We start from the raw sequence: 26,490 nt of genomic DNA on the forward strand, positions 1-26,490 counted from the left end.
CATAACTGCACCGCACCTTATTTTGTGATCACATGTGCGGTGCGGTGTGGTGCAGTGCGGTGTGGTGCGGTGCGGTGCGGTTTGGTTTAAAGTTTAGCTAAAATCATAACCGCACCGCACCTCATTTTTGCAGTCACATATGCGGTACGATGTATAAGATGCAGTTTGAATGATTTGAAGTTGGTATATTTTTCAAAGTTTGGGTTTTTTCTACCCAGCCCAAAACTTATTTTTCCCTATGTTTTGGTCCAAGTTTTAAACTATTGAGCTAGTTTTTCTTTATTTTGGGCTGCCTTTTCTAATCAACACTTGCTAGGATTATCAAACTTTTTTTTTTTTTTTTGAAAACTAGGGTTATTAAACTAATAATATATTTAATATTAAAAATAATTAAATATATTAATATATAGAGAGGGTGCGGTACGGTGTAGTTTTCTTATTATAAAACCACAAACCGCACTGCACCATGCGGTGTGGTGCGGTACGGTGTGGTGCAGTTATGCCATTTTGCAGGCGGTTTTGGTGCTTTTTTTGCGGTTTGTGCGGTTTGGTGAACACCCTTATTTTCACATATGTAAATTTATAAGATTTGCTTAGAGGATTTTTTATTTTTATTTTTCATCTCCTAAATGTTAATATTGAATTATAGCATTATCTTTCTATCATTGAAAACTGATTAGAACATTAATAGAATTGCCAAAAAACGGATGATAATTGCGGAATACTAGTCTCTAAGCATGCACTCACTCGTGTGCTCAGAGACTCTTTTTTTTTTTTTTTTCTTTTTTTTTGTTGGTAAATGTTAATAATTTTCATCCATTATAATTTGGAATTACTACATTTTCCAATCACAAAAAAAAAAAAAAAAAAAAAAAAAAACCTAGGGGTGTGATGAGTATTATGCATTTGCAAGTGAAATAATTTTTCATTATACCCCTAGGTTTTTTCTATGATTAGAAAATGTAATAATCTCAAAATTATAATAGATGCAAATTAATGATTTTTACCTAAAAAGTTAGAAGAGTCTCTGAGCATGCACATGAACACGTGCTTTGAGTGATGCATGTGGCAGGAGGTTATTTTACTCAACCACACGTCCCACCTACATAATCTCCCATTTTTTTTTAAATGGGTAATTGTGTGAGCGTTTGGATTGGGCTTAAAGTGGCTGAAAGTGGCGTTGCGTTTTCAAGCTTTTTTTTTTTTTCCCCCTGCGCATGAACAGTAAAATCACATGATTTTACTGTGCAGGGAGACAAAAAACACTGTTCATGCATTGTTCACACACTGTTCATGCACTGTTCACAGGTCCCACGACACTATTCACACATTTAAAAATTATTTTGCTACAATGTTTTCAGTTTTCAGTTTCAGCAACAATAAGTTCAATCCAAATGGACCCTATATAGAGCTTGGCTGCCATGCCATAAATATAATTAGACAACCCCACCTCTTTTGCACGTGATGTGAGTGTGCGGTTTGTTTAATATTCCTTTTTTTAATATCATATTTATATTTTTGTTTGCACTGTTTGTTTTATAATTAACTTTGTTAATTCTGGAGGGCATTCATTTTTTGGTCCTACTAACTTGTCTGATAAATCTTGCTTGGACATTTTTTTTTAATGTAACAACTTTTTTTTTTTTTTAATTTCACATTTTAACAAACCAATAAAACACAAACAAAGATATTTTCTCCGATAACAATTTAAAAAAAGTAGGAAAAAAGATGCGATAAAATTACTAGTATTGGATGTTTTAAAAAGTCCCATTTTCTTTAGTACCCGTTTGGTTCAACTTTTAGAGCCTAAAAGTTGCGTTTTGCAAAACGCTGGCCCAAAAATTGCGTTTGGTTATTACAAAACGCAACTTTGGGTCAAAAGTTGCGTTTTAAAAAACGCCCAAAACGCGCATCAGCCCTTATGCGAAGCATCAGGTCCATTTTCCAAAAGTCTTTGGGCGTTTTGGGGTATCCGTTGGGGTGAGCAGGCAATTACGAAATCACCCTTCAAATGCTCATGTCTTCAGAGATCGCACAGGCATTTCACTTTGGGTCTCTCTGCTCTGCGCAAGCTCCTTCGTTCCTCTCATCTCTGTGCTGCTACAAGTAACAACTTTCCGCGCGTAAGTCTCTCTTTTCTTTTGTCATCCGTTGGTCGTCTTCTTCCTCTTCTTCTTCTTCTTTCTTCGTCTTCTTCAACGGGCTTCCTCTGTAATTTTTTTTTTTTTTTTATTTGTCTAATCTGATCTGAGAAATACATTTTGCAGGTAGAGTTTTGATCAAAAAAACCCCAAGCAACACGGATCTGCTACCCAAAGCCACCAGGTACCAACATTGATCTGGAATTTTTTTTTTTTTTTTTTACCAAGCTGAAAAAAAGAATTTTCAGATCTTGCATGCTTTGTTCTTGCTAAAGATATATTTGTTCTCTTGCCGGGTACTGAAAAAGCTTTATGGGTAGATGCTTCGTAATTTATTTATTTTTTATTTGTGTTTTTGTGGATGCTCTGTCTCATGCGATATCTGATTTGGGTATTTTATTAGTATGATTTGGGTATTTTAGAAATATAAAGAATGAGAAGGAAAGAAGAATTTTCAGAAGAAATATAAATATTTTTGATACTGGTTGATATGGTTCGGTGTGTATGTGACATTGTGGAATATTGGCTTTGTTGGTTTCTGCATGGTGAAGTGCTGATGGGGTGTTGATTGGAAATGGATGGTAGAGATGTTGTTGTTGCTGGATGCATAATATTTTTATTTATTAGTTATTAGCATGAACTGAAATTAGTTTTGTGTAAATTTTAGTTTTTGTTTTTATCCTTTTTGGGTCTAACTTGTGATTGGTTTTAAGGAATCTGTCTAATTTTGGTCCTTGAATTTAACATAAACTAGTAAGGTTTTTTACTAAATTTGATATTTCGTATTCATTAATGGCCGTATAGGAAAGGTAATGGAGCCAAGGAGGTTGTACAGAGTAATCACGAAGTAAAAGTCTATAATGGTGTGGACAAATATTACAAATTGTAATAAAATGATAAGAATTAACCTCTTGGACATTATTATAGCCTTGCACTAGTATTATTTCATAGTGCCTTGCAAACTAAAATGAAATAATTATAGTCAGTAACTTAAGACAGCTCCCTTTTTTTGTTAGTAATTATAGATGGATGATGATGAAGAAGAGGACCCGCACACTGTGCAGCAGCTGGTCTAGCTGCTGCACCAGTGCAGTGTGCAGCCCAAGCTGCACACAGTGCAGCAGCCAGTGCAGCTTGGGCTGCTGCACTGGGTTGCACACAGTGCAGCAGCTAGACTAGCTGCTGCACCTCTGTGCAACCCAGTGCAGCAGCCCAAGCTGCACTGGCTGCTGCACTGTGTGCAGCTTGGGCTGCTGCACTGGGTTGCACACAGTGCAGCAGCTAGACTAGCTGCTGCACCTGTGTGCAACCCAGTGCAGCAGCCCAAGCTGCACTGGCTGCTGCACTGTGTGCAGCTTGGGCTGCTGCACTGGGTTGCACACAGTGCAGCAGCTAGACTAGCTGCTGCACCTGTGTGCAGCCCAGTGCAGCAGCCCAAGTTGCACTAGCTGCTGCACTGTGTGCAGCTTGGGCTGCACACTGCACTGGCAGCTAGTCCAAGCTGCAACATGGATGATTATAATTCTATTTTTTGCATTCTATTTTTTGCATTCCCGGCTGGAATTCTATTTTTTGCATTTCTTATGGTTGGTTAACTTTATAGATGGGTAAAAAGACTACTTCCAACTCTGAGGTAAAAAAGGCTAGAGCAGACTGGGATATTAATCCAACGTGGACAACTACCTTTTGTAACATTTGTGTGGAACAAATTCAAGCCGGGAATAGAACAAAAGGTGCTGGCTTTAGTCCCAAAGGTTGGGTCAATTTGGTGACCAAATTTTGTAATGAGACCGGTCTAAACTATGATAAGGACCAATTAAAAAGTAGGTGGGATGTATTGAAAGGTGACTGGAGAGTGTGGGAAAGATTGAAGAATCTTGACACAGGTTTAGGTTGGGATGCAGAGAAGGGAACGATTGCTGCTCCTGATGAATGGTGGGACCTAAAGTTGAAGGTGAGTTGAGTATTTTATTAATATGTAGTTAGTTGAAGATAGTTTTTTTTATATTATTGTTATATGAGTGAAATTACAATTACATATTGTAGGAATTACCCAAAGCCAAAAAGTTTCGAGAGAAAGGTCCACAGAATCTAGAACAACTTGATATAATGTTTAGAGATGTTGCAGCAACTGGGGTAGCTGCATGGACCCCTTCTTCAAATACACTCCCTCCAACAATGCCAGAAGAGGGTGCTGGTGATTCAGATGGTAGCTCCGAATTTAAGGATAACCAATGTGACATGAGTTTAGACATTGATAGTTTGCAGCAAGGACAAACTAGTCAATCACGTAGTTCAGGACAAAAGCGAACTAGTGTATCAATACCCTCACAGAAGAAAAAGAAGAAGATAGGAGGAGCTGCAATGTTGGACGATCGTATGTGTCAATTAATAACTGCATGTCAAAATAGGTCTGAAGGTACTTCTCGAGAGTCACCAAGTTCAGTTGATAATGTTATGACGATTGTGAGAGCACTTCCTGGAGTGGAAAGTTCGTTCGTGGTTCAAGCTTCCTATATCTTACTAAAAAAGTCACGTAGGGAGATGTTCCTAACTTTCAAGGACCCAGAGGTACAGCTAGAGTGGCTACAAGGAATGATTTATAACCAAAAGAAGTGAACAACTTTATGTTGTATTAACTTTAAACTAAGTTAGCTATGTTGTATTAACTATGTTGTATTAGCTATATTGTATTAACTTTAAACTAAGTTATGTGACATTTAGTATTAGCTTTGGACTAATATGTGTAATGTAAACACATTTGAAATTTTCATTACAATGTTATGTACTTGATATTTTAAATTGTCTTGGTATGTTTTGAATTGTCTTGATGTTCTGATTATTATGTTGATCTATATTAAAATAGTATTAGCAAGGGTTGACTATTTGTTATTTTGTTGTGTAGCTTAAACCAATATGGATGATTATAATGGTACTCATGAGAGTGGCCATTTTATGGAACTATTAATGGATGGAGATTACAGAAATTACTGTGATGATTTTGATGATGGTGATTATAACAATGTTGACAATAATGATAATGGTGATAACAATGATGATGATGATGGTGAGAGTAGTGACAGTGATGATGACAGTGATAGTGATTCTGATGATGATGGTAGTAATGATGATTCTGATGAAGAGTTTTACCAGCTTGTGGCAGTTACTTGTGAAGCAGTTGTGACATATTTCAATAAGTACATTAATAAGACTCCTTGTTATGATTCTGAACAAACAGGGTGGGTTTGGGTGAGACGTTGTATGGAAGGTAATGAGAAATTGTGTTACAATATGTTTAGAATGAAAAAGGAGGTGTTTCATAATTTGTGTCAAGTTTTACAACATGATTATGGACTTGAACATACAAGGAATATAAGGTTAGAAGAGTCAGTGGCAATCTGTTTACTGATACTTGGTCATGGAACATGTAACCGAATGGTTCAAGAAATATTTCAGCATTCAGGTGAAACCATAAGTAGGCATTTTGAGAAGATGATAACTCTGTTGGGTGCTCGCTTTGCAGCTGCATATGTAAAGCCTTCAGATCCAACTTTTAGTGAAGTTCCAACCAAAATACAAGACCATCCAATTTATTGGCCACATTTCAAAGTATGTGTACTATTGTATATTTGAATAAGTACTATTGTATAATACAATGCATGTGGAACTGAAAACTATTAATGTTTTTATTAGGATTGCATCGGTGCGATTGATGGCACACATGTGATGGCGGTTGTACCTACTGAGAAGTCCATTCCGTACTTTGGAAGAAAGGGATATCCAACCCAAAATGTGATGGCTGCATGTGACTTTGATATGTTATTCACATTTGTTTTGCCTGGATGGGAAGGTGCAGCACACGACACCTCTATTTTTCTTGATACTATTCGTAAACAAAGTAACAACTTTCCGCACCCACCACCAGGTTTGTGCCATGGTTAATCAATTCTTCATTATAATGACATATTGTGTGTGTGTTAATACAATTGAATTTTCTTTTCTAGGAAAATATCATACCATCTTCAGGAATTTCGAAGGAGAGGTGGAAGCCCTAGAACTAGACATGAAAAATTTAATCATGCTCACTCATCTCTTCGATGTACGATTGAGCGCACTTTTGGTGTGTGGAAGAATAAATGGAGAATTATCAGAAACATGCCATCTTTTCCATTCCATATCCAAATACTTATTGTATCTGCTACTATGGCTCTTCATAATTTTGTTAGACTAAATGATAGGGATGATATGGGCTTTATAAACGCCACTCAAGATTCAATTTCTAGAAGAGAACATAATAGTGAAGCAGGTAGCAGTTATGAGCAGAATTCAGGAACTTTAACAGACCCTGCGATGGTGGTTCTTCGTGATTCCATTGCTAATTCCATTTGGGAGGATAATAATTAGTAGTTGTCTTTTTTTTTTTTTTTTTTTTTTTAATATTATGTAGTACAATTTAAACTTGGGTTATTGGTATGTATTTTATCATATTTTTTTACATTTTTATGTAGTACAATTTAATCTTGGATTATTGGTGTATATTTTATCTTTTTACATTTTTATTTTGTGCTTCATGATGATGAAAATTATTTAGATTTAATAATATTGATAAGAAGTCAATAATGGTAATAACAAATAATTATGACACTAAAAAAGAAAAATTACCTAAACATTATTAAAATAATACCAATTATATATATTATTATTATTTTTTTTAGTAAGTATATGAAATAGTTGATTTAAGTATGAAATAAACTCCTTATATATACATTGTCCTTTTTGGTAATTTACCCCTCAAACTGCAACTTTTATAGTGCTAGCCAAACACTCAGCTTTTTCAAAAAGCACTTTTTAACAGTTTTTACCAAACACTCAGCTTTTTGAAAAAGCACTTTTTCATTATGCACTTTTTAAAAAACTCAACTTTTTAATCTGTCAACTGTGTGAGCATTGGTGCCACCCGCCAATTGAAGAAAACCTACCATTTGAAAATCGTAAAGAGCGCACCATACCAAAAGACAATACAAACTTAACACATTCTCTATGAACTAAGGGAATCTAGGAAAAAATTGCCAAACAAACTATTTTTGGGAAAAAATTAGGCGCGTGGCACGTGTTCAAAGTTATTTAGTAAGTTGGACTCTTTTTGAAAGTCGAGTTTGCCAAACTCGACTTTGGACTGGAAAACATATACTATAGTGGCGTTTTTTTTAGTGGCGTTTTCTATAAACGCTGGTATAGCCACTAAAAAAACGCCACTATAGTGTTCGTTTTCCAGCCCAAAGTTGAGTTTGCCAAACTCGACTTTCAAAAACAGTCCAACTTACTAAATAATTTTGAACACATGCCATGTGCCTAATTTTTTCCGAGAAATAGTCTGTTTCGCAAATTTTTCCGGGAATCCATATACAAACCAGGAGACCTGTCTTTTATAGCAGCCAATCGAACAGCGAAGGCAATTGATTCTCTTGTGGCAACTCATCCAATAAGTCCACTATTGGGGGCCTGGGGCAGCCATCCAACTTCATTTGAACTACATAGATAGATGGATTGTCTGTTTGAAAGAAATACTAAATTTTGGATTGATGATTATATCATTTGAAACTTATTTAAACAATTTTAATGGGTTTAAGGTAAGAGAAGACAGACCAGCCATAGATTGCAGCAATGTAGATTAGGTTCCAAAAAAGAGTACACTGAGGTTATAGTTGAATCCCCAACATCAGGTAAGCTAACCTGGATCCAGAATGTATTAATTCACAATCCTCAAGACACTCAACAGGAAACTGCTTTACAGCTTAATTAGCGTCAAACATTCACACACACAAATTAAGACAACAGGGGACAGGTCCCATGCTTACTGCTATTAGTCTTAGATGTGCAATTGAATCTCCCAAGCCATCCCAAAGTTCCTTAAAGAAAGCAGTCTGCCTACAGAAGGGTTTAGTTCATGCGTTGCGTCAATGGCTAGATTTGGATGAAACTCAATTAGATAGTCACATTTTGATATTTCCTAACGATTTGAGGTGAAAGAAAAAGTTATTTGTCTCTTATAAGGTATTGCAGTGATGTATATTCATTTCTCATAGCATTTGAGACGAGACAACTGCAAGAACAAGAGAAAAGGGGAATGGGTATAGCTATATGGAAGCAAACCCATTCCTTTGCAACTTAGCCACTTACCCAAAAGGGTTTTTTTTTTAGTGAAGGAAAAGAGGGGCTGGAAATTTTGAGAGGGGTTTCCTAGTGAAAAACGAGAGAGAGAGAGAGAGAGAGAGAGAGAGAGAGAGAGAGAGAGAGAGAGAGAGAGAGAGAGAGAGAGAATTTTTGTAGGAAATTTTGTGTCTTGTATCGTGTATTTCCAAGAGGAGGGGGGATATTTATAGGGATAAGAGAGGGACAAGCGGTTCTCATTCTGCTAAGCACTAGCTGTCACCTCTAGAAGATTCTCCATTCTTATTTTCCAATTTTTGCATTTATTTACTTGTTCACCCCCCCCCCCCCCCTCCCGCACCCCCCCTTTTTTTTTCTTTTTTTTTTTTATTGCAGCCGATATTGTCTCATATATATATATATATTTATATTATTATGTTCTTCTCTCTCTCATCACCTAAAAATATTTTCTATCCATTTTTTCTAAATGGATTCTAAATGTTGTTTTAAGCACAATATGAGTATGTTGCCTAAGAGAATGGTGATGGCTTGTTTGAAGAAACCGGAGCTCGGAAAGGCCTCTAAACAGCAGCACGAATATCAGATCAGAAATCAAGAAAAAGATGAAATAGCAATAGCCACAGCCATAACAGCTTTCAGTTATAACTTCGCCCTGCACAGTAATTTAAATTACAAATGGTAAATGTGATCCACCATGATGAACAATAGGGTGTGCAGTCAGAGTCAGAAACCTTATCAAGTTGAATCAGGTACACAAACCTTTAAAACTCTAGATGTATTGGTACCATCCGAACAGTGGCGACGCCACGTACAGGTCAGGGTGTTCCCAGGAACACCCTGACCTGAAAAAATTTTTTTAAAAAAAAATTATATTAAGCTGAATTAGGAACACCCTCGAATTAAAAAAAATAAAAAAATTATATGTTCAACTTTTAAGCAAAAAAAAAAAAAAAGCCCAAAAAAAAATTGAACGAAAATCTGAAAAAAAAAAAAAAATTTGTAACAGAGCCAAGCCCATGGGCCACGGCAAGCCAAGCCCACTGCAAGCCCAGCAGAGCAAACCCACCCACGGATTCTCAAAAAAAAAAAAAAAAAAATTACCAACACAGAGAATCAGAAATCAAACCCACGGTCACGTCCTGGCAGAGAAAGCAGAGAAAACCAAACCCAATACAGTCTATACAGTCTACAGAGCAAAAACAAAAACAAACCAACACAGAGGTGAGAGGTGTTTATCAAAAAAAAAAAAAAAAAACCCAATACTGAATACAGAGCCTCTGTACCAAAACCAAACCAAAAAAAAACCCCAATACTTAGCTCGTCGTCGTCGTAGATCGCTCCTCGTAGTCGTCGTCGTCGTCGTCGCTCACCCCTCATCGCAAATCGCAGATCGGCTCGCAGATCGCTCCAGTGCTCGGTGCTCGCAGACCGCTCCGGCCTCCCTCAAGGTATTTCTCTCTCTTTTTCTCTCTCGGTCTCTCAGTCTCTCTCACTTTATCTCACTGAGTCTGAAAATATGAAAAATAAAAATGTCTCTCTCTCTCTTTATTCTTTAAGAGTCACTCAATAAGTCAATAACTCTCTCTCTCTCTCTCTCTCTCTCTCTCTCTGTCTCTCTCTCTCTCTGTCTCTCTCTCTGTGATTGGCTAGCGCCTGGCCAAATGAATGAAGAGCTTTAGAGCCTGTTTGGGTAAGCAATTTCCACGACTCAATTCTCAGTTTCCATAACTCATAACTCAAAAATAGTGGGACCCATAGCAAAAAGGTTGTTTGGCCAAACGATAACTCTGTTTCCATAACTCTGTTTCCATCACTCAATTCTCTGATTTTTGAGTTATGAGTTATGGAAACTGAAAACAACAAAAGGCTGTTTTCAGTTTCCATAACTCATAACTCAATGGCATTTCCGTAAATAAACACACATGAGGGACCCACAGCCGCAACTTTTGACCACCTTTTGACCTTTTTTTTTTTTTTTTTTTTTTTCTGGGTTGGCTGTTTGTTCCTTTTTTTTTTTTTTTTTTTTTTTTTTTTACTGGTTCGTCTGTTCTGTTCTATTTTTTTTTTCTTTAGTACCTAGACTCACCAAACTTAGTGAAAAAAAAAAAAAAAAAAAAAAAAAAAAAAAAAAAACCCAGACGGAACAGCCAACCCAGGAGGAAAAAAAAAAAAGAAGAAGCTGCTAGTGAAAAAAAAAAAAAAAAAGCTGCACTGTGACAAGCGTGGGCCCTCCAAATAGTGTGAAAAATTGTGAGTGATGGAAACTGAGTGATGAAGGCAAACGGATGTGAAAAATTGAGTGAAGAGTGATGAGTGATGAGTGATGAGTGATGGAAATTGAGTGACGGAAATTGAGTGACGAAAAATGCTTACCCAAACAGGCCCTTATCTATTTTACTTTTTGCCTGTTTTTTTGTCTTTTTGAATTTGCTTTATCTTATCTGTTGGTATTGGTCAGTGACTCAGTTTGTGTTGGTGTTGGTATTAATTGTCTTTGTGTAACGTGTACTGTGATTTGTGATTTTTGATTGTGAAATCTTATTAGTAGGTTATTGTGAAATTTTCTGACTCAATTTGTGCTTGTCTGTTGAGTGGGGTGAGGGTAGATGGGTTGATGGGTACATAGAGTCGGGTAAACAATAATTAAAGTTGTGTAATATGTTACACATGGTATGTGTAATCATGTTCGGCACTTTTAGTGTAATGTGCACAGGGGCTAAAGGCCTAAACAATATAACAAATTAAACCAATATAATTAATGACAAATAAATTAAAGCAAATATAGTTTATTGTTACGCTAAACAACAATAATTAAAATTGTATAATTAACCAATACATTATAAAAGACAAATAAATTAAATTATGTTAAGCTAAATAATAATTAATAATTTTATAATTAATGAAATAACAATATAACAAATTATAGTTTATAAAAGACAAACAAATTAATGAAATAACTAAACAACAATAATTAATAATTTTACTAATATTTCAAATGAACTTATAGTTTATTGTTTATTCTTTTGCTAGAATTATGGACAAATATTTGATAAGAAAACAATGATTTCAAAATATGAAAACTCATAAAAGGCAATTGTAAATTTTATGTATTTGTGTGTTTTTTGATTATTTTTGTTATCAATGTATAAAATTTTATTTTTATTTAATTGTGTAATTTATACTTATTGAGGAATACCCTAACAAAATTTCCTGGAGTTGCCACTGCATCCGAAAGCTTCTAAATGTGAAGTCTCCTTCATTGAGTGATATTGCACTAGCAGGACAAACAATCTCACAATGCCTTGAACAGTCAAGTGGACAACCCTCTCGATCAAACTCTATAAAGTGGCCAGAATCAGTTTAAACAATTGCAAAAGACTTCATATAATACATATTTTTTTCCTACTTTTATGTGGTAAATGTAGCACCTAAGAGGCTAAGACCTACCCAAATGTCCAACCTCATACATTAGGCTTTCCCCTTATTCAAACTGAGTTGCATACACCAAAAGTATACTATGGTCCATCTAATCTGTACATGTTTGAACACGCGACATCAACTGCTTCATTGACCCTAATGTTTGCTTGTTTAACTAAATCAAGAAATAAATTTCTTTAATTATCAAACCAAGTTTTTGACTTTATAAAATAATTTGATAATGTGCATATATTGTAAAACCAACACGTGCAAATCTTTTTCATTTGATAGCACACTCTATATTACACAAGCTTCTGAATTCGATGATGCTGATAAAATAAAATACTACAAGTTAAACCAAAGCAAGGAGGCTTGTATACCAGCCTTTCGGAAGTGAAGATCTTCGTCATCATTGACACTGATCAGTACCCAAGGCCTCATCAGCAGCACATTCAATGCAATTAACTGTAAATCCATTTGTCCAAAACACATAGTTCACCTTCACTTACGTAACACCCACACACACACAAAAACACTAGTTTTTAAGAGTTTTCACCTCCAGAAAAAGTGTAAACCAGTGAGATTCCTGTTATCAACAACATCTAATGGAGAGAGGGAAGTTAGTGCTACTGCAGGTGATACTGTTAAGTACGTGTAGGCCTGACTTCCCCTTAATAAGTGAAATTCAACTAGTGGAATTTTTAATTGAGTAACGCTAGAGATACAACTTTTTTCCATAACCGATAACGTGATAAACTGTGATTAGTGCAACATCACTTTTGCATGAGTGATTACTAACACTACTTTTATTAACATCAATCAATCACACCATTTCACCTTAAAATTTCCAAAAGGGTTGTGAAAATTGTTTGATCATAAGCTTATTATTTTTTTTTAGAGTAAAGACAGTGTTCTAACTCAGAAATGCTTGCTACAAATTATCCCAAAAGCTTAAGGTAGGGAGCAAATTTAATCATTATTTTGACATATTAGTAGGTGGTTGTGGTATATGGGGTTTGAGCTTTTTGTAGATACCTCGAAGCTTGCACCGCATATGAGCTTAATGAAGGAATCCCAATTGTCTTGTCGAGGTTTTCAACATTGTCAAGGTTTTTACTGCTTTTAAGATTTACTCTCACTGAAATGCAAAACGTAGAAATTTTCATTAAGGGAATGATGAATGAATGCAGAAGAAGAAGCGACCTACCTTGATGTTGAGGGAAGCTTGTAGAATTGCATGAAAAGTTCAAAGCCATCCCAGAGTGCAACTCAGAAAAACTGAGAAACACAGAGAGAGATATTTACCCGTTTTAACGGATAATTTTTAAACAGAATTCCGCAGTTTGGGAACTGGGCTTACTGCATGGCCCAGGGAAAGTGGGCCTTTTTTCCCTATGGGCTGAAAGCCTACAGGTGCTTGATACTTATATTAGATTGTGACCTTATGTTCCTTCAAATTAAAATAAAAAAAGATTGTGACCTTGTGAGGTGACTGGATATTTGTGAGTTTTTTTTTTTTTTTTTTTTTTTTTAAGATAGTTACAATATTCTGCTAATCCCACATCTTGAACTCTTTCTCCCTACAAAAACCCCAACGCTTTGTGTATTGAGATGTACCAATTAAGTTATTAGATTCTTGATATATTTGTGAGTACTTAAAAGCTCCTGGATTGAAAATTTTTATATTATAAACGGATATCGGAAGATAAAAATATAATTAGTTCATCAAAATTTATCATTTCCAAAAGATATATGAGTAAATTACATCAAATTTGCTTTTTAGGTTCTTACAAATGCAATGGCTAAGTTTTTTATTACCATAATATTCCATTTCTAAAATAAATTCCTATAATTGTTATATACCTTAAGGACCACAAAACTTAACCGAGAAGAGTGTCATTTCATCCATAACTTGGATTATAATTTTTTTATAAAAATAGAATATTTTGTTTGTGAAATCATAGTTTGAAAGGGTATGGATTTAACTATCACATTTATACGAGCCTAAATAAGAAATGTCATTTTATAAAACGCTTGGAAAATTTTTTTTTTTTTTAATTGGATGTCATTTTGTAAAATATCATAAAGTTAGTGTAATTTATAAAAAATAATGTAAGGACCTGATTTAGATTTCTAGCCCAACGTGTATATGGACTTAAGCCCAAAACAGCCCGGAACAATAAATTTGTAGAGAATGGGTTGGAAAACTGGGCTCTAGTGAATAACAGAAGTTTATTAAGGAATAATGTTCTTGGATTGGTCCGAGAACACTGATTCTTAAATATTTACTCTTAAAACTTTGTTACAGATCTATTTTATAGTTTTCTCTGATTCACTAGAGCCCAATTTTCCAACTCATTCTCTACAAATTTATTATTCCGGGCTGTTTTGGGCTTAAGTCCATATACCCATTGGGCTAGAAGCCTAAATCAATTTTCCAACCCATTCTCTACAAATTAAGTCCATATACCCGTTGGGCTTAAGATTATAACTCGTATATGCTTAAGAGCTCAAAGTATAGGGAGAAATTGTTGGAGATGATATAGCAGCAAAAGCTTTGGTTTCAAAACTTTTAGTATTTGTTATGAATTTTCAATAAACTAATACAAATGTTAATTTTTGGAGTTGATATTCTAGATAAATATATAGGATATGTGTTTTTATTTTAGCAATTTGGTCATCGATGGTCGTTACGATTGCGTGATAAATTATGATTGAAATAATATCACTTTCTCTTGAAATGTAATAGAGTTATGATAAAATTTGGCTACAAATTTTGTTGTAGCCTAATACTATAACCCCTACTAAAAAAAGTTAACATAAATACATATTTTTAAAAATCTAACCGCTAGATTGCATATTTTTTGATATTCTTAATACACATGTCGTATTTCGTGTCAATCATATGTTATTTGATATCCAACCCATAAACTTATTTTTTAACACATAATTTTAAACTACAAAAACTAGATTTTTTTTAACATATTATTGATGATATAGTTATTAATATTTGATTTTTGGAAAATTTTGCAAGCAAATAGGATATAAGAAGAAAAAGTAAGGATAAAATTTAGTTACAAAATTGGTTGTACCTTATTCAATATCTTTTTGTTGAAAGTGAATTTTGACAAATAAACCATTGGATTATATTTTCTTCCTATATCCTTCATACTTGCAAAATTTCTAGAAAATTAAATATCAATAGCTATGTCATCAAAGAATTGTTTAAATTGCAAGTTTTTGTAGTTTAAAATTATGCGTAAAATATAATCTTATAGATCATATAGTAAATAATATTTGATTGACACAAAATTTGACATATGTATTAAGAACATAAAGAATATGCAATCTAATGGTTAGCATTTCAAAATATGTAGTAATGTTAATGATATTGAGTAAGGTTGTAGTCTTACGTTCTGTTTGTTTTAGCATTAAAGTTTTTCTGAAATGGTTCATTTTCCAAATAGCATTTTTTAGAAAACTATCTCAGTTTTCGATGTTTGGTAATGACCTTGAAAATGAGTTTGAGAATGTTTTCTAGTGTTTGGTATGTAATTATTTTTTTATTTCTTGTATAATTTAAAACATGTGTATTCTGTAAACCAACTAATGTAATCAATATAAATAAATAAAAACAAGAATGAATTTGGTTTTCATACTAAAATTTTGACAATAGATACAATCAAAATTAGTTGTCAAATTTTCGTGATCACTCATCTTGCTCTCACACACACACACACACACACATATCAACTATTTGTCTATATATATAAATTTGACGAGGGAATATATCTTCAATAAGTACAAATAACAATAACTTTTAATTGTCTACTCTTTTTACTGGTACACTAATTGTCTGCTATGGTCAACCACAAGTCTTCTATATTACTCTAAATTATGTATTTATATAATGTATCTGCATAATATATCATAATTGCATAGTATTTGCATAATGTATCTGCCAACAAATGCAATTCTCCTAAACAATTATCATTCATTATATAATAATATTATTAATTTACCGTAAATATTGTCCTATGTAAAAGCAATTTATAGCCATATAGGCACTATGTTTAAAATTTTTGTCTTTTACTTTATTCATTATTTCTTCTTCTTCTTCTTCTTATTATTATTATTGCACTTTTATTTGCGAAAAAGAAGTAACTTCTGCTTGGAATCCATAAAACCGAAAATTTTTAAGAGAAAAAAGAAAATCAAGCTTGAAATTCAAAGCAAAGAATTGAGATTTTGGTAGAGAGGAATGAAATAATTACCACTACAAATCTGTTCTCCTTTGCATGTTAGAGCTATTGACCGATCAGTGAGAGGGGAAAAAAAATCTATTTAGAGATCTGTGTTATAGAGGGCAAGAGAAACATGGAGAAAAGAGAGAAGAGAGATAGATAGAGAGAGAGATCTATGGGAAGAGGAGAGACCAGAATTAGTGACAGTGGGGGTGTGAGGAAAAAAAAAAAAAGTAAAGGGAAGAGAAAAAGTGAGAGAGCTTATCATGAGAGAGAGAGAGAGAGAGAGAGAGAGAGAGAGAGAGATTGTTTTCCAAATTTTTTTTTTTTGGAAAACAACTTATAAAAAAAAAGTTTTATTTTTATTAAGATTTTTCGTTAATTAAAGATAGTTTTCCGTTGATCAATTTTTTTGTGTGCTACCAAATACTAAAAAATGTGGAAACCTATCTTTACAAAAAGTTTTCCAACGAAACAAACAAAGCATTAGATTACAACCAATTTTGTGACAAAACTTTGTTCAAAATGTAATCCAATGGTGAATTTGTCAAAATTTACATCGAATAAATAAATATGTAGTTGAGTTATAGTTTTAGGGTACAACCGAGTATGTTGTCAAATTTTATCCTTATAAAGACACTAAACTCTTATTAGTACTGCAAAAGAGAATCGAGAGGTCATTATTTGGTTTGAAAAAAGGCTTCATTTCTCTCTTTCACGGTACAATTTGGTATTAAATTTGATATTATTAATATATTAGTTTAATGAGAAATGTTAATAGATGTCTTAATGATGTTGGTTTAGGATATATATATATATATATATATATTAAATTTTATGGGAAAAGAAAAGAAAAGTTAAAATTTTTGACGACTTTTTATATTTCTTATGAAAATAGTGTTAAAACTTTTCTTAAATAGTTTGTTAGCCATTTTATTTATTTATTTTTATAATTCAATAGTTTCAGTGAAGGAGACAAAATTTAAATACCAAAAGCATCAGGGACGGAGCCAGGACTTGAAGTTAGGGAGGGTAGCTTTGCTGTTGGTTATGTGCGGTGGCTTTAGCTTCCGGCTCAGTTGTTTAGCAGCTAATGGCTTTTTTTTTCTTTCTTTTTTATTTGTGTTTTTTATGTGTGCATCCAGATAAGGACGAAATTATTTTGTTTAAATTTGTTTAAAGAGTCAGGTTGTTTGTTTTGGGTAAAATTGATTGATTGAGTTTAACTGTTTTTAGCTTTACTATTGGTAATTTTTATTGTTGAATAATTTTTTTGGCTTGTTTATTTTGCTTTAAATTTTAGACCTGGCCTTTAAAAAGAGGGAAATTCTAGAATTACAAACTTTTTTATAAATTATTAATGTTGTGAATGGTTATTAGTAAGTAAAAATGTGAGATAAGTGATAGCCTAGATATAAACCAATAAAATTTTACTATCTCAACAGTTTATAAAAATGTTATAGAAAATTTTTTGGCTAGGTTAGTATTTTAAAAAAAATCAATGATAATGTTACAGGTAAAGTGTAATTTTATAGTATAAAATTACTAAAATTGATACTATGTATATATTAATAAAATTAAAAAAAAAAAAAAAATTAGGGGGGCCATTTCCCCGAGTCCAAGTCTCCCTCCGTCCCTGGAAAGCATCCACTGCAGTTGCAAAGAAATTGCCAATTCAACTTCTCTACCGTCCTCCCTCGTTTTCAATTGGTTTAACAGCATCACTAGGCTTAGCCCATAAGGCTTTAGCACTATATAAATGGAGTATAAATAAAATGTTCTTTTATAACAAGTTCGTTACTTAGTTATATCTCATTGCTTCTTAGAGAAACTGACACGCATATTTCGTGACTCTCACGCGCCTCTCTCTCTGATAGCCATTTCTGCTATTCTCTCGCCCTCTCTCTCTCTCTGTCTCTCTCTCTCTCTCTCTCTCTCTCTTTGTGCGCATCACACTCACAGGTTCTCTCTCTCTCTCTCTCTCTGCAATTACTTTGCCCTTCCTGTTTGGTTACTGAGAAAACCGTATTGAATGAAAGAGAAAACTTAGGGCTAAGTTTTCACTTACTATTTCTCTATTATTTTCTCGGCAACCAAACGGAGTTTTGGACTCAGTTTAATCTCTGTTTTTAACGATTCGTTCGATTTAAATCTCTGTTTTGTAGGTCCTCGCAAATATCTTCGCCATCGAATCGAGTTCGCTCCTTCTTCAGATTCACCGAACTGGTACTATTACATCCAGATCTTCTATGAATACGTAGTTTCCAAATCCAAGCCCTAATTCGATTATTTCTTTCTCTCATTTCAATTCGAATATTACTCTTTTGTGGTGCAGTGAACCCTAGGCTTAACTGAATCATCGAAAAAATGGTTTCCTTTGAGATGAATGACCGAAAGAGTGAGTGCAATTTTTTTTTGATGTATTAGTTATGTTTTTGGAGAAAGAGATTAAAAACTTTGAAGTTACAGTGTTTATTTTGTGTGCTTTTATTGAATATGGAAATGATATGTATTGCTGAGAATAGAGTTGGAATAAGCTTATTTATAAGTACATTTGAGAAAGATTAGCTTACAAATTTTGGTTATGTAGATAAAACTGACCTAACCTAAGTTCATCGAGGTTGTATATGTGCTTTGCTTAAGAAGATTTATAATTATAATCTTGCAATTATCTTCCTTTAAGTTTTGCTTTCAGCATTGAGTTAGTGCTTATATGAAATACTCTGATGCTTTGGGTCTTTAATTTATAGTTATGACACTGAATATTTAGTTTTGGTAACCGGCTTTATGATGTTTCTACGGTTGAGAAGTATATACATGTTTCTTTGGTAATTCGATAGTTGCGGGCAGGGGAATTGAACCTTGAACGTCCCTGTTGGAAACACCAGGAAGTGTCAATTGAGAAATATATACATGTTTATGTATCAGTTAAAAAGGTGACATAATGTGTTAAATGAATAGGGTTTTTTTCCCCCATGATAGGTAGATTGTGGGGTAGGTGGGTGTTTGAATCACAGACATGGGACATCACAAAGGATGCCATTATTGTTTGGCTATCACCCCCCAGTGGGTCTTGAATTCACGACCTTACCCTCCTTCCCATAATAATTGGAGAAGGAAATACTAGTTTACTATAGCTCAATGAATTTTTTTTTAATGGATAAGTTACATACATAGTCACATACCCCTGGGATTTGAACCAGCAACTTTCCCTCCAACCACACTTGTGAGAGGAGGAGTGCCATTTGCACAAGGGCTGATTGTCTTAAAATATTGCATGCTTTCTTGAGTTTTGAGCAGTAGCTACTACAGCTTTGCCAAACCTCCTTTGTGGTGATTCTCTTCGGGTCTTTCTTGAAGGTGGCAGACCTTGCATTTCAGTCATAGAAGAAAGTTGTGTGATTACTATGGGGAGTTTAGGCCCTTGTATGCAGATTTGTGTATAAGCATTTTAGTACCCTGAGATGGTTTTAAATCTGGGTAAATCTTAAGTTTTATATAGTTCAGCTCCCCACACCAAAACTAGAATGATGATTCTGTGTACTGTAGTAGGAATAGGATTCAAGTGACTTGACTTTGGATTAGGTGATCAAGTCATATTCCTTTCTTGTACTGCTGGACCTATTGCTTGGGGGCTTAAAAAAATTTCTTAGGTTTATGTTCTTCTATCTGAGACATTCAATACACATGAACATAGCCTTTATTCTTGAATCATGTTGAGTTTGTCTATCTCTGCTTCATGTTGGGGCCAATTAGATGTAAATGTGGTACTTTCATGTGAATTAGCTTGTCTTCTATCTGTGTTCTTTAAAACATTGTAGTAGTGCCTGGTGCTTTCATATTTAGTCTATTTGAATTCGTTTGCCCCTAATACTTGCGATTGTGAAATGAAACAGAGATTGGATTAGGACTGACAGGATTTGGCGTATTTTTCTCATTCCTGGGGATTATCTTCTTCTTTGACAAGGGATTGCTTGCCATGGGAAACGTAAGTGCCTCAGTCTTAGCATTTGCTTGCTTGGGTTCCTTTTCTTTTTTAATAAATATATATCTTTTGCTTCTTGTTGACATGAAACTTATTTAACAGTCTTACTTTTGTGTGTACTTAATCAGATACTCTTCTTCTCAGGGGTGACTCTGACCATTGGACCAAAGTCTACCATGCAGTTCTTCATGAAGCGTCAAAATTTTAAGGTTTAATCACTTTACTCTCTCTCTCTCTCTCTCACACACACACACACACACACACATACAACACTTTCATACACATGCATGCATGGCTTCGTGTCTTTTTCACTATTTATTTTTCCCCCCTTCTGCTTGTACAGGGAACAATTTCATTTGGTGTTGGCTTCTTCTTTGTTGTCATTGGATGGCCAATTGTGGGCATGATTTTGGAGTCATACGGGTTCATTGTACTCTTCAGGTCTGTATAATTCTTACTTCCATGTATTTCACATTAATCTGTCATCATGCAATTTTAAAGTTGATTATGGAATATACTTTGCAGTGGCTTCTGGCCAACACTGGCAGTTTTCTTGCAAAGGATACCTATTCTCGGTTGGTTGATCCAACAGCCATATATCAGATCGGTATGTTTATTTTGGAACTCAAATGTTTTGTTATAGTATTTTTGTTTCAAATTCAAACTGTAATATCTTATCTTATTTTTTTAACTGAATGTTTGCTAGACTTTAGTATTCATAAAAGACCATATAGGCAAAGACTGAAGCAATTAGTCTCGTGGAAGTTCATTTAGACAAAAGAAAGAAAAATTATTCTTCTTTGTGGTGCTGTGCTTTATTTATCCAATTAAAAAATTAAAAAAAATCTTTGTGGTGCAGTGCTTTATAGATTAACATTTGGACTTTGCTTGTGGTGCCGTGCTTTATAGATTAATATGAAAATATATTGATCCTCCTAAATTGTCATTTACTTCATATAAGAGGTTCTGCAACTTTTAATAAGAATTTTTTGTTTGCTCAAAAAAGGTGAGGGCAACATAGGAAATTGGATTATAAAGTAGCAAGTGATTATCTAAATGGCAAAGTATGGAAATACAAGAGAAAGGAATTAATTGGACATTTGTCAATGTATTCTAAGCAGTGAGAGTGTTTGCTCAGAATTGAGCAAAAGGAGAGAGAAAAAAAACCAGAAGAGGGGTGGGGGGGGGGGGGGTGGGGAGTTCTGCTAATTGTATTTGACTTCGATTCCAGGTTTAGATGCAATTAAGCTGTTAAATATCATTGTGGATCAGATGCATCAACAAATCTCATTAATTCTTGATGTGATTGGTAATTTATTGTAGTAATTAAATAAAAGTATAGGTAACCTCTAACTGATGATCTATGATAATTCATCTTGTGGGCATAATTCTTTACAAGCATGTGCATTGCAATCGCATTTACGGCAGAAGTTCTAAATTTCACAGCTCTGTGTATCATTGATATGCCATAATCATATAATGAGGTTCTTGTCACCTACAAGCTACATTATTCATTGTTCTTTTTATTTTTTGGGTGGTGGGTTGTGGGGGTGGGGGGGAGTGGTTTTCACATTGGTGCAACACTGACTTCAGAATATTCAATCTTCCCTCCACCCCCAACCCATAGTACCTTCCAAAATGATGGAAAATTATTGGAGAATTGATACATTTAACATCCATATAGAAAATAGTGCCAGTTCAATGAAGGGGATGTATTGCTGTGTAAATATTTGCACTCACTTTAGATGGTGTAAAAGCATTACTCTTAGTTCTATGTGGTTCTAATCTCTCCGTAGTCCATACTCTTCGCTCATGCAGCAAAGTGTGATTTTTATAAGTAAGCTTGCTTGCTTTTTCCATGTGCAGTTCTTTGACCGGTATCGGGGTAAGCGGGTGCCTGTATAAGCCAGGAAAAGATTCCATAAAAGTTGCAGAGAGGCCCAGTCGTAAGTTCTTGTAATATACAGTCAAATCGAGACCCATAATTTTTTCATTTGGATGACGTGGTGGCTGTAGAAAAGAATACTCATTTGATGATGAGATTTATCTTTTACCAAAAGAAAGGAAAGTTAATCTGAGCTTTAATATGTACTATTCCAGGGTTTATGTTACTGGATCAGAAGTTGTTTCAGACTTAACCTCTCTGGTGCATGTTCCAATATTCAAGTTACCATTGATTGTGTGTAGTTCTGACTTGTGATTCTTCTTACCTTTATGAATAAATGGAGTGCATTGGGGAATTTCACTTCATTTATTTGTATTTTGGCCAGATCCCACTGGAAATGACTACCCAAACCCAAAAAAAGAAAAAAGAAAATGAAGAAGATAGACTAGCTGATCTAATATTGTTGCTATCATTGACTTATTGTTGCTCATGATTATGAAGACGAAGATCTTGATCTTTTTATGTAATCCCAATCTCAGTCAATGGTAGGAAATGCCTGGTTCTTTCAAAGGTATTATAATAATGGTTTCTTTTTGGTATTGCTTTCAGTTGGTACCATTTATTCAAGTTGTGCCCCCAATTTTTCTCTGATCGTGTAACTGATAATCTAATAGTTAGGTGGTGATTAGAGTCATTAGACCAAAATAGATGTGTGATTTTAGGCAGTTTGATTAAAGATCTTCTGTTGGATTGTAACTATTTTGGACAATATACTGCTGATTGTTTGTTTGGTCAACTTGAATGTAATAGACATCAAATGATCTATATACTTGAAATTAATTTTAAAAGGGGAAATCTTTTTTTCCCCTGAAATATTTAAAATGACAGTTAAAACAAAAAAATAAAATTTCACGGTAGTAAGCGAGCACTCTGCTGCAGGCTTAAACTACCCTGCTGTTAAAAAAATAGCCATACACTCTCAAAAGATTTGCAATGAACAGTATCACGCTACTTGTGGTGAGGTACTGCTCATCACTGAGGTTAAAAATATATATATATTTTTTGAGAAATGATATGTTCACAACATTTTTACAACAAATTTTAAGTGGTAGGTTGTTACTGGTTGTTATTGTTGAGGCAAAAAAGTAATCTTAGTGATAGGTTCAAATTTGATCCAATAACAACTAACTATCTGTGATTTGTTATAAAAATGTTGTAGACATAGTATCTTTTTTATTTTATTTATTTATTTATTTATTTCTCTCTCTCTCACCGATCCACCACCAAGGTAGTAACCCACATCAGATCTACAACCCACCATCTGATCCACTCCACCCACTTTGAATCAGACAACCAACAAACCAAAAAAACCGTTAACCTCAAATATTGCAACACTAAACCCTTCGCCCAAAATCAACCTCAAGCTTTCAGAAACACAACAAATAGCCATCAAAAGCCCCAACTCAAAGACCCAGCAAACCCAACCCCATGAGCCGTCCAACATGGCCATCAATACCACCATCCACCCCAGCCAATCCACCCACAGCAAGATCGACGATGGGCTCACTGGCCATGGAGGAAGAGAGGAAGTGAGAGGAAGAGAGAGAGGCTTGGTGGTCATTGAGGAAGAGTGAAAGCTTCGGTGATCATGGAGGAAGAGTGAGAAATAAAGAAAGAGACACAATAGGATTTGGTGAGGAAGACTGGAAGAGAGTGTGAGAAATAGAGAGAGAGAAATAATTAATAATGAATAAAATAAGTATTTATTTAATATAAAATTGGAGGTAGAGTATTGAGTTTGATGTAGGAGTATCTACAAATGAGTAAATTAAAATAGCTTTATAGACCAAATTTGACTAAAAATACTGCTAGGCTGATCCGAATGTTCTTATTGGATGAAATCCCTAGCTTCTCTCACTTTTTTGCTATCTAATATCCATCAAATACAAACCAAATTGTTGTCTTGATCTCATTCAAATTTAAACTTGGATCCCCTAATCCACCTTTGGATGCCACGCCATAAGTATTCTGAAAGCCAAACCCACCAACACACCATTTTGTTATTCAACTTTTGTACTGCCATCCTTGCAATTATGTCCCTAATGGTGTCCAAAAGAAAAGAATGAAGGTCCAAATTTGGGGGACAAGATAATGTTATTGGAGATATAAAGAGCATCTCCAATAGATTAGGTAAATTTATTTTTTTGGAGAACAAACCCCAAAAATCAGCTCCAATAGATTCTCCAAATGCAAAAGTTTTCTAAATTTTTTTTGAAGTTGCTACAATGCTTCTCTAGATATAGAAAATACTGTAGCAACTCCAAATGAATTTTTCTACTTAAAAAAAATCATACAACTCAGTAAAAAACAATTTTTTCTCTCTCCTCTCACAATGGCTACAAACACAACAATCCTTTCTCTTAAACATCTCTAAACTCAAGCATAATCAAAATACAAACTCAAAAACACAATCTTAAAATTTGATCAAATCATAGCAATAAAAGCAAAAAAAAGAAGAAAAAAGACAGAAGCCATCTAACCCATCTGGGTTGCGTTGGGGAGGAAGACGAGCAGCGGCAGAGCGGAAGGCGCGGCTTGACACAGTGAACACCGATTTTGCGCCTGCCTGTGTCCTTCGATCAACGGTGGAGCAAGCAAGATATCTCTTGCTTGTTCTTTCTTTGTTTCTTATCACATAGAGAGCTAGAGAATGTTCTAGAATCAAGTACAAAAAGAAAAAGTAGAGAGAGAGAGAGAGAGAGAACTGGAGAAAGTGATCTGGAATCAAGTAGAAAAAGAAAAAGACGGGAGGATAGAGATAGGAGTGGGATACGTGTGTGGTGGAGAAAAAACAAGAGAATAAAAAAAGGAAAAAAAGAAAAGAAACGTATGGATGAAATTAAGAAAGGAAAAATAATATAAAGAATAAGAAATGATAATTAAGAAATGCTACCACAATATTTTTACAATAAATTTTAATTAATAGATTGTTATTACCTAATATTGGTAAGTAAAAAAATAATTTTAGTGGTGGGTTCAAATTAGAACTAGTAATAACTTTTTACATAAGATTTTGTTGTGATTCTTGTGAAAGTATTGCAAAAAACATTATGAATATAACACTTCTCATTGAAAAATATAGTTGTTGGGAATGAACATAGGAATAATAAATGATGATTAAAAAAAGAATAAATAATAAATAAAGAAATAATATTTAAATGAGATAGAGAAAATGATAGAGAATTTTTTGAAAAGTGTATTTGAAAAAGTAAGTAGATAAAAAATAAATGTCACTGTTTATTGTCCAAACAGTACAAAAATTTAGATAAACTGCTGGAGATGCTCTAAAAGCTTTTGTATTCAGATTTCTATAATTCAGTTAGATTTTACCTCTTCAAAAACTTCTTTTCTACTTTAATGATTCATTTTTATAATACACCCTCTGTATCACTCTTTATTATTTTATAATACATCTTATTAATATATAATTTTTTTTTTTTTTTTTTTTGTTCACACTACCCCAACGCCCTGTGACCCATGACCCCAATGCCTAGCGACTCATGACTCAACCTCCCATCCAACCACGAGGCAACACCTAACAAGGCAACCCACAACCACCTTAGTGCCTCATGTCTACTCATAGCTAGATCGACCATCGTTGATGATGCCCCTTATTAGCAACACACAATGCTATGGTGAAAAGGCATGAGAGAGAGAGAGAGAGCTACAATGTGCAGTATTAATGTATTATTACCAAGTACTATAACTTTTTGCAAATTTTTAAATAATGATGTACAACCTACATAAGTTCTGTAAATAAAGAGTTAAACATAAGTTGTACTTGGATTTGAGGATCTAATCTAGGGATTTGGGGAACAATTACAGATACAAATTTAAATAACTAAAATTGAGCTTCACACTGATTGTTTCATAAATAAGTTAGCATACATACACTTTTAAATTGTTATACAATACTCTGAGAATACAATAATGTTGTATTCTCTCATCTCATATAATAGTAAATTACAGAGCAGTCTATGAAACTCAGTCATGGATAGAGTATGCTAGTTCCCTAAGGCTGCCACAATCGGGATACATACAGTTGGGCTAATAGAGATTTTCCTATCTCCACAGATGCAAGGCTTGTTATTCTTGTTTTGGTACTTGGTATTTGGAAGGCTTATTAAAGGCTTGAGAGATCAAGAAGTGCCCAACTGTTGGAGGAGTTCAACAACATTGCTAGGAGCAGAAGAATAACAAACAGTTTCGAATTGAGTAAGTCCCACATCCAACAGGCACAATAAAATAGAAGCATCGGACTTAATATAAAACAGCCAGCTTAACAAGTTCAAAATCTTACCTTTCTCGGCCTTTTGGCTAAGATCAAGTGTAGTATCTGTTCTTATCAGTTTAATATCTGATACGTGGGTTATAAGCTCACATGATATTAAATTAATTTTTCATGGGGAAGGACTCACCACAGTAGCTTGCTGCTAGAGTTCTTGAGTGTAGCCTTTGCGTTGCACTAAAGCTTGGGCTTGGCACACCCCACTAAATCTAGTGTTAAAGTGATTCAAGGATCTATGGCCTAAATGGATCTGTTTCAAGGATCATAGGGAAATTTTTTTTGTGATAGTGTACTGCATA

General features: G+C 34.2%; 2 protein-coding genes, 1 long non-coding RNA gene and 1 other non-coding gene across 6 annotated transcripts; 3 read left to right on the plus strand and 1 right to left on the minus strand.

The window, feature by feature from the left end:
- The first annotated feature begins 1,782 nt into the window (after positions 1-1,782).
- Positions 1,783-6,087, plus strand: LOC126688902 (L10-interacting MYB domain-containing protein-like). Of its 2 annotated transcripts, none has more exons than XM_050383830.1 (4): positions 1,783-2,123; positions 2,268-2,325; positions 5,047-5,750; positions 5,835-6,087. In XM_050383830.1, exons 3-4 carry the CDS (start codon positions 5,058-5,060, stop codon positions 6,081-6,083), a joined length of 942 nt encoding a protein of 313 aa, XP_050239787.1. In that variant the 5' UTR covers positions 1,783-2,123; positions 2,268-2,325; positions 5,047-5,057; the 3' UTR covers positions 6,084-6,087. The 2 variants fall into 2 exon arrangements, with proteins under 2 accessions (XP_050239787.1, XP_050239788.1); XM_050383831.1 differs by lacking the exons at positions 5,047-5,750; positions 5,835-6,087 and adding exons at positions 3,745-4,095; positions 4,188-4,948 and having other exon boundaries at positions 1,991-2,123.
- An 11,519-nt stretch (positions 6,088-17,606) lies between these two features.
- LOC126688903 (vesicle transport protein GOT1-like) lies at positions 17,607-22,208 on the plus strand. Of its 2 annotated transcripts, XM_050383833.1 has the most exons (9): positions 17,607-17,935; positions 18,139-18,199; positions 18,309-18,371; positions 19,870-19,961; positions 20,087-20,167; positions 20,302-20,399; positions 20,484-20,565; positions 21,825-21,904; positions 22,059-22,208. In XM_050383833.1, the coding sequence occupies exons 3-8, from the start codon at positions 18,341-18,343 to the stop codon at positions 21,861-21,863; spliced, it is 423 nt and encodes a 140-aa protein (XP_050239790.1). In that variant the 5' UTR covers positions 17,607-17,935; positions 18,139-18,199; positions 18,309-18,340; the 3' UTR covers positions 21,864-21,904; positions 22,059-22,208. The 2 variants fall into 2 exon arrangements, with proteins under 2 accessions (XP_050239790.1, XP_050239789.1); XM_050383832.1 differs by having other exon boundaries at positions 17,609-17,935; positions 21,825-22,208.
- Positions 22,209-23,589: 1,381 nt separating this feature from the next.
- Positions 23,590-24,703, minus strand: LOC126688904 (uncharacterized). The gene is made up of 2 exons (XR_007644366.1): positions 24,384-24,703; positions 23,590-23,942 (listed from the first exon to the last, which is right to left on the minus strand). It is a non-coding gene; the product is annotated as an uncharacterized LOC126688904 (long non-coding RNA).
- A 1,496-nt stretch (positions 24,704-26,199) lies between these two features.
- LOC126690664 (U2 spliceosomal RNA) lies at positions 26,200-26,395 on the plus strand. The gene has a single exon (XR_007644708.1). It is a non-coding gene; the product is annotated as a U2 spliceosomal RNA (small nuclear RNA).
- The last annotated feature ends 95 nt before the right edge of the window (positions 26,396-26,490 follow it).

The sequence above is a fragment of the Quercus robur genome, chromosome 6 (assembly GCF_932294415.1).
Source record: "Quercus robur chromosome 6, dhQueRobu3.1, whole genome shotgun sequence".
Classification (NCBI taxonomy): Eukaryota; Viridiplantae; Streptophyta; class Magnoliopsida; order Fagales; family Fagaceae; genus Quercus; species Quercus robur.